This window comes from Anabrus simplex, chromosome 7 (genome assembly GCF_040414725.1).
Source record: "Anabrus simplex isolate iqAnaSimp1 chromosome 7, ASM4041472v1, whole genome shotgun sequence".
In the NCBI taxonomy this organism is placed as follows: Eukaryota; Metazoa; Arthropoda; class Insecta; order Orthoptera; family Tettigoniidae; genus Anabrus; species Anabrus simplex.
The window spans coordinates 23,373,385-23,380,928 of NC_090271.1; the positions used below are offsets into that span (position 1 = coordinate 23,373,385).

The following is a 7,544-nucleotide window of genomic DNA, read 5'->3' on the forward strand; positions in this document are numbered from 1 at the left end:
TTTTTTAGAATTATATTAGATTATTTCTAAGTGTATGTGGTTTGAAGAAATAAACATTTGTATTTCTCCGATGAATCGAATGTTATATGAAAGTTAAACAGAATTCTGAAGTGTACTTAAAACTTACATTTGTACAAGTATAAACCAGCCATTTCTTTGACAATTCGCACGTCCAGCTTCTCGAAGAACAATTTTCGTATACGGAAATATCATTCCTTCATTATGCGTTCGGGTGTATAAAGATTATCTTCCCACGGGAGGGAGATAAGATCTTCCTCCAGCTCCACCTCCACCACCTCCGAATCCTCCACCTCCAGGACCTCCGGCACCACCGCCGAATCCTCCACTTCCAGAACCTCCTGCTCCACCGCCGAATCCTCCACCTCCAGAACCTCCTGCTCCACCGCCGAAACCTCCACCTCCAGAGCCTCCAGCGCCGCCGCCGTATCCACCACCTCCTCCACCTCCACCTCCGCCGCCGTAGTAGGCCTGTCCGGAGTACTGGACATCAGCAATGTAGCCGGTGGCGTCACTCGCCGTATATTTCACCACCTGGTTTCTGCCGTCAGGAAGCAGAACCTGATATTGCCCGTCCACGTTTCCGGCACCATTACCATTTTCGGACTGACTGAAGTCGGCACCACTGTAGGCATCTTGGACGGAGTACTGGAAACTGTAGGGCTGTGGCTGAAAAATAAAAGGACACCTTCGTTATATACATAATGCTCTTCTCTCGCAATCATTTGTGGCGCTATAATTTATAGGGGATTTGCATAACTACTGCCATCTATGACTTTTAGTATGTGTGGAATTTGAAATGTAGGTCTATCATTCAACAATGCACCATGAACTGCTAGGCAGCAATTGGCTGTAATTTGTTCATTGTGGTACATCTAATATCTTGATTGGACGACGCGGAGTAATTTCGACGGCTTTTATTCCTTGACTCCGCTGCGGTCGACGTGCGTTGACTTGTGGACCTACTCCGTGAACAGGGAGTCGGCAGCTGGTCATCTCCGAGATAGCTGTATTTGAACAGACGCTCTGTCTAGCCATTTTGGCTAAGGGAAATGATTACCGTCCACCCTAGTTAAGGGTCTGAATTGGCTGTGGAGCCTCTTACTTATTAGAACCTGCTGTGATAAGTTATTGGTGGTTTTAATTTACTCTTAAAGTGGCTGATTAGTACAATGTAATATAAATTCTTTCTGTAGACTAACAGTGTGTGGAAAGACTGCTTTATAATGTGCCAGAATGGATTAATTACGGACCACTTCGGTGGTAAGTTTTGTAAACTTTGGTTGAGGGAGCTCGTCCACCATGACCGTTGACACAAGGAGTTCCCTCGAATGGAAACATGTCTGACTGAAATATTTGCTCTACAGTGGAAGACAAGAGTTTTTATAGAAGTATAAAAAAGTTCATTGGAAGCCAAACTAGTGATGTAGATAAAGAGAACTAATATACCTCCTAGGAAGATTAAGAATAGGATGTAAGAAAATCAAAAGGAGGAGGTTGTTATTTATTGTGGTATTGAGTGAAAATGCCTCAAATTTGGTATTCATTGGTCGAAATAATATTTGAAGCAGTTTAAAAGTGCTCCCCTGTAAATTTCAAGGAGATATCCGTTATGTACGTTGACGGCCTTAAAACCAAGACAAACCTGTGGTCTTCATAATTACTGTTTTCTGTAGTATTATATTTAATGAATGTTATAGGCACACCTAAGGCCTAATATCATAATTATTATGTTTAATATTCAAATTTGACGTTCTCAGAAGTGTTCTATTAACTTAATTTTCTTGGTTTATTATTATTTTTATTATGATTATTAGTATTTTATTATTATTATTGTTATTATTTTTATTATTATTATCATTTGGTTTTCTTGGTAACTAACTCATGAGAATATGAAGGTACTCTTTTCTTAACGTTATAGTTTTATTTTGTTTCTTGTAACCCTTATTCTTGCTATTGTTGTAGCAACGGTTATGTCATTGTTGTTTAAAGATGACGGGTATTGATAAGATATGATGTGATATGCACTGCGTCACCGTTACGACTTGTTGTCTTTCCGGAAGCGTTGTGGATCAGCGCTTGTGTGGTGTAGTGATCAAGACCTGTTTGATGATTGGTTTGTTGCTCCTAATATTAAGTAACATTGTAGATGTGATTTAAGGAATGTGATCTCTACGATATTCCTTCGGTTTAATTTGTGATGTAATTTTGTGTAATTAATTATTTTTGGTGTGGATATGTTGTGTATTGTCATGTCGCCGTCTTGAAAATCTTCTTGTTTCCTACTTCGTTTTATGCCATTTGTGGTATTTTGAATTTGTTGGCTGAGATATTTCACCTACCCTTCTGGGTTACTTTCTTTATTATTTTTGTGACCTTTAAATTGTGTTGCTACTTTTTATGCACTTCAATACACTAGTATGAAAAATTTGTCTACTAAAAGGGGTACCTCGTTCTTTAAAAAAGTTTATTGGGAGCTCTAAAACTAGTAAGTCATATGACGATCCATTTAAATATTTTCTTTTCACAAAAAAAGGAACTGCATTTCGCTTGCAAAATATTTTAAAAGATATTAAATGATTTGTGATTTAAAATGGTTTCAGTGAATGAATTGATTTCTTAATATTCACTTAATTTATTTAGTTAAATTTCGTTGTTTCTTAAATTTTACGAATTATTTATGGATGTCAGTCTGCTTTCTTAAAAACAATCGCACTTATTACATTTTTGTGTGTTTAAAACTATTTAGTGTTTCATAGTATTTAACATGAATTGCTCTATCCTAACCACCTGGATCCACCCTCTCTTGAGGTTATTTTTGACCTTACGTTCTGCCCAGATTCCTTCGCTTCCCAGTCCAGTGTCTTGTGTTTGTGTTTTGATCGATGCCACCCTAAGTATATGGCGTGATTTCGCGCTGGGATGGCCTCTACTCTCTCTATCTACAAAAATGATATAAATGCGTTTTAATACTCATCACATAAATCCTTCAAAACTGATGAATTATTCCTTGGATTTTAATTGAGTCATATAGTCTGGATTACCTCCTCGTGTATAGTTTCCTCACAACAGGCTGCACGTAACTGCTAAACTTCTCTGATAATTATATATAGACTTGGTCCTCATTTGGTTTCTTTCATCCTCCATTTAATCTCAACAAGAGTATAAAGTTGTTTGTGTTTTTGTCTTAATATAGATCTGCATTTATATACAACACATCGTAGTACCAACCATCAAACAAACACGCATCTCACTGTAAAACTGGATTCAGTCCATAGCCTACCTAGTTCCGACACAAAATAATTGGATTAAGGCCAGAAAGAAGGTATTTCCCTTACATCTGTATTTTTACTTTCATTCGATGTGCCTCTTATGTGTCGTTAATGCAATAAAATTATTTTTGTTTCAAGAAACATAAAACACCATTGGTATATCACATATTCTTACATTTGTCATACCTCTAGAGGGTAGTGAGTTATGAAAACAGTCTACCGAGAGAGTTGGCCATGCGGTTAGGGCCGCGCAGCTGTTAGCTTGCAGTGGGTTGACTATCGACAGCTCTGAAAGTGGTTTTACCTGGCTGTCCATTTTTCTTAATTAAGGCGACGTACGCTTCCTTCCCCTTCAACACCGTAAACCTATCTGTGTCAGTCTTACCTAAAGCAGGTTTAAAAAATGTAAACGTTTCTTTATGAATATATGATTCAGGATGAGAGACGAAACGGAATTTAAAATATAATAAAACTTTTCAGCTTTCACGGAAGTGAGTTAGCGCTCAATAAACATAACGTTAACAGAAAATGTGGAAAAACCGCGAAGTAAACTCGCGTCGTCGTCCCGATATAGCAGGGTTCTTTACAGCTTTTTTTTAATTTTATTTTTTTGCTAGGGGCTTTACGTCGCACCGACACAGATAGGTCTTATGGCGACGATGGGATAGGAAAGGCCTAGGAGTTGGAAGGAAGCGGCCGTGGCCTTAATTAAGGTACAGCCCCAGCATTTGCCTGGTGTGAAAATGGGAAACCACGTCTTTACAGCTACACCCCCAATTGAGGTGAGTCACACACGGAGGCAAACACTGTGGAGGAATAAAAAAAACATTACGTTGTACATATCATCTAAAATACCGAGTACCGCGCTGCGTTGGACCGCTGGTCCTAAAGGAAACCGAATGCTGGCCTACAGCATTAAAACACAAACAAGTACTGTACTTGGCACAACAGAAATGAAGATGCTGTGATCGTCCATTTTCTTGACTGCGCTAGAATAAATACGTAAGAGACAATTGCTGAGAAAATGTGGGCAATATAGCCAATGGCTGTAAGACCATGAACTTCTCAGTTGCAAGGACTGGCTTCGACTGAATACGCAGGATCGTCGGGCTCGCGGGCGACCACAAACACGTTTACTGGATGACACGCTACGGATCCTCTGGACAAAGAAGGCTATACAGGATCAGATTGGGAAAACCAAGGCAGATAGTGGAACCGTGGAGTGCTATTGCCAGTTTTCACTGTCCCACTTTCACGTGGTATTAATCAGCAACCACTGACTTGCACTTAGTTCTGTCACCAAGGTATCAAATTCTCTATCAATTGTGTAATTAGACTTAAGTGAAGTAGGAAATCTATTCAACATCTACCTTCGCAACATATTACAGTTCATATCTCCTCTTCCTATAAATGAGTGTTATTATCCTTCCTACTTTCCGAAATCCCATTTATGTTTATTCATCCACTAATGTCATTCCACACCATCTCCCCAGTGATAACTCGGAACGGATAGTCGAGCAGCTCGTCCCTCTACTCCCAGACCAAAGTATTCGACATTTTCTTAACATTGGTTCTTTGTTGCAAATCACACAGTTTGGAGTTCCTGTATCATGTAATGCTGGTGTGGGTACCATACACTGAAAACCATACTGTAATTGGGGTTTTCTTGTGACTTTACGTCATTACTACAACTCCTAAATACCCTCATAATCCTATGAAGAGATATGTAACCTCCATTACAGCAGTGAAGGTCTATCGTTATCTTAACACCGAGGCACTTACTGCGGTCCCCATTAATAGAGGGACGACAATATTTCATTTGAGTAAGCTCAGTGTTCATCTTCAGAAAAAAGTACAAGCAATGCAAAGAAATATATCTTTTGAAGGAGCGAACTAAAGAGAAAGGTACATTTAATACTGGACAAAATCGTTTGAAAAAATATATTTTTGACCACGAAACCATAAATTAAATGTCCAGTCTTGTAGATTAGTGTGCCTCCATACTCACCGGTCCATCGAAGCCAACGCCGAATCCTCCTCCTCCACCACCACCAAATCCTCCTCCCCCACCGCCACCACCGCCGCCGCCTCCTCCGAAGGGTCCACCTCCACCTCCTCCAGTTGGTCCTCGACCATACCCAGCGGCTCCATCACCGCTGACTTTATGTGTCACAATGAGGATGGAGGTCGCCAAAAGACATAACATCTGGGAACCAAAGTGGCGAGTTAGAAGCACGATCTTACAAAGTTCTTCATAATGTGTGAAAACTTGAAACCTCAATGTTGTTGGCAACTTTGAAAGTATCACACAATAGCTGGTTCACATTCACAATATTAACTGCTAATGGAAATCTTTATGTTTTAGAAAATTAACATCTGGACTGTGCAAAAAGAGGGTGTCTCTTAACAAGAGTTACATTCTACATAGACAACGTCGCCGGAATTAACAACATGATCAAGTGGAACTTCAACTTGTCCACGAGCAGGGAATGAAGAACACATGTCTACACATGTCTACAACATCCGTCTAATATATAATCACTCTAAAGAACTTACGTTGAATCACCAGGATAAACATATCTAGGTATTATCATCTTCAATAATAATAATAATAATAATAATCAACACAGCCAGACGATGCCCCATTACTTGACAAACAACAAACCCCACCTCAAAAGCAATAGTTCAATATCGTGATCCTTAGTCGGCCTATACAAAAGAGGAAGGAAAGAATAGTAATCAGGAGTTCAATTTAATTTATAAGTAGTGAATTTTAGTGACCATTACAATGACTAGTTCTTCATCTCTTTATCCTATTACAGGTTAAATGTCTCCTTTTATCATTTCGTGAACTCCGATGGTGCCCTAAAGATTTTCTTCCTAGTTTAAGACGGGTGCTTCTTGCGGAATTAAATGAACCCTTTCATCGTTCTTCTGTGTATAAGCAGCAGTTAACCCTGCGCATGCGAAATACATGTATGGTTTGAATGATCGAGCATCGTGTGCTTTCTGGTTGTCAGACATGATGGATTACTCTTAATTTCATTTTAGATAATGGGTGATTTCTTTCCAAGTTATTAATTGCTCACACCTCAAGAGGCAAATTACACTACTATAATTATGATTGGAACAATAAAATATTTCTAAATGATGAGTTTCTCAGCTGTATGCTTTCATTCGGCTTGCGTGGCTGTGGTCCTTGCGAAATACGTTAATAAAGCAAGGAGAGCTAAGTTGTAAATACTGCATAACTTTGTTAGTAGTAGAATTCAGCTGCGGTATTACTGTTCCTGAATGTATACATCGGCCTTCACACGCGGAATTTGTGGTATATGTAATATATAATCTAGACGTCCTTAATTTTTTTTTTGCTAGGGGCTTTACGTCGCGCCGACACAGATAGGTCTTATGGCGACGATGGGATAGGAAAGGCCTAGGAGTTGGAAGGAAGCGTCCGTGGCCTTAATTAAGGTACAGCCCCAGAATTTGCCTGGTGTGAAAATGGGAAACCACGGAAAACCATCTTCAGGGCTGCCGATAGTGGGATTCGAACCTACTATCTCCCGGATGCAAGCTCACAGCCGCGCGCCTCTACGCGCACGGCCAACTCGCCCGGTAAAGACATCCTTAAATAATAATAATAATAATAATAATAATAATAATAATAATAATAATAATAATAATAATAATAAAGTCACATGGAATGATTGCCCCGGGGTCGTTGCTGCTCAGCCCAAACGCCTGAAGATTTCGTGTTGCTATTAGGTTGGCATGACGAACATTCCCGTCCGTTATTGGTGACTTTCTAGATCATGCACCTACCTCACCGTCTGATAGCTCCTCAACGCTAAATGTAGCCCTCGAAACTACCCCTAGATCCAAGAACAAATCGCTGATCTGGCCTGCAATCCAAATCTGGGCCTCCGCGTAAGGGGCATGAACGCTGCCCATTTATCGAGGAGCTGCTTATTAATAATAATGATAACAAAATTAATAATAATAGTCATAATAATGATGATGACGTGTGGCCTTTGAATAGTCCTAGTGTCCATGGGCAGCCAGTGCGTCAATGAAGATGGAGCCCAATTTCGGATGAAGTCCGACTAGATGATGCAAGTGTATATTATACACCAACTGAGGGAAAATAAACAACGAATCTTAAACTTCCGGACCCGACAGTGAATATGATCAGGACCACTTGGATCGAAGGCCAGCATTGTAGTTGCATGGACTTAAACTGAACTACAGCAATCT

At 39.8% G+C, this 7,544-nt stretch overlaps 1 protein-coding gene across 1 annotated transcript; it reads right to left on the bottom strand.

Moving 5' to 3' along the window:
* Positions 1-243: 243 nt before the first annotated feature.
* On the bottom strand, positions 244-7,241 carry LOC136877666 (uncharacterized). The gene is made up of 4 exons (XM_068228696.1): positions 7,113-7,241; positions 5,299-5,583; positions 405-687; positions 244-341 (listed from the first exon to the last, which is right to left on the bottom strand). The coding sequence occupies exons 1-4, from the start codon at positions 7,239-7,241 to the stop codon at positions 244-246; spliced, it is 795 nt and encodes a 264-aa protein (XP_068084797.1).
* Between the last annotated feature and the right edge of the window lie 303 nt (positions 7,242-7,544).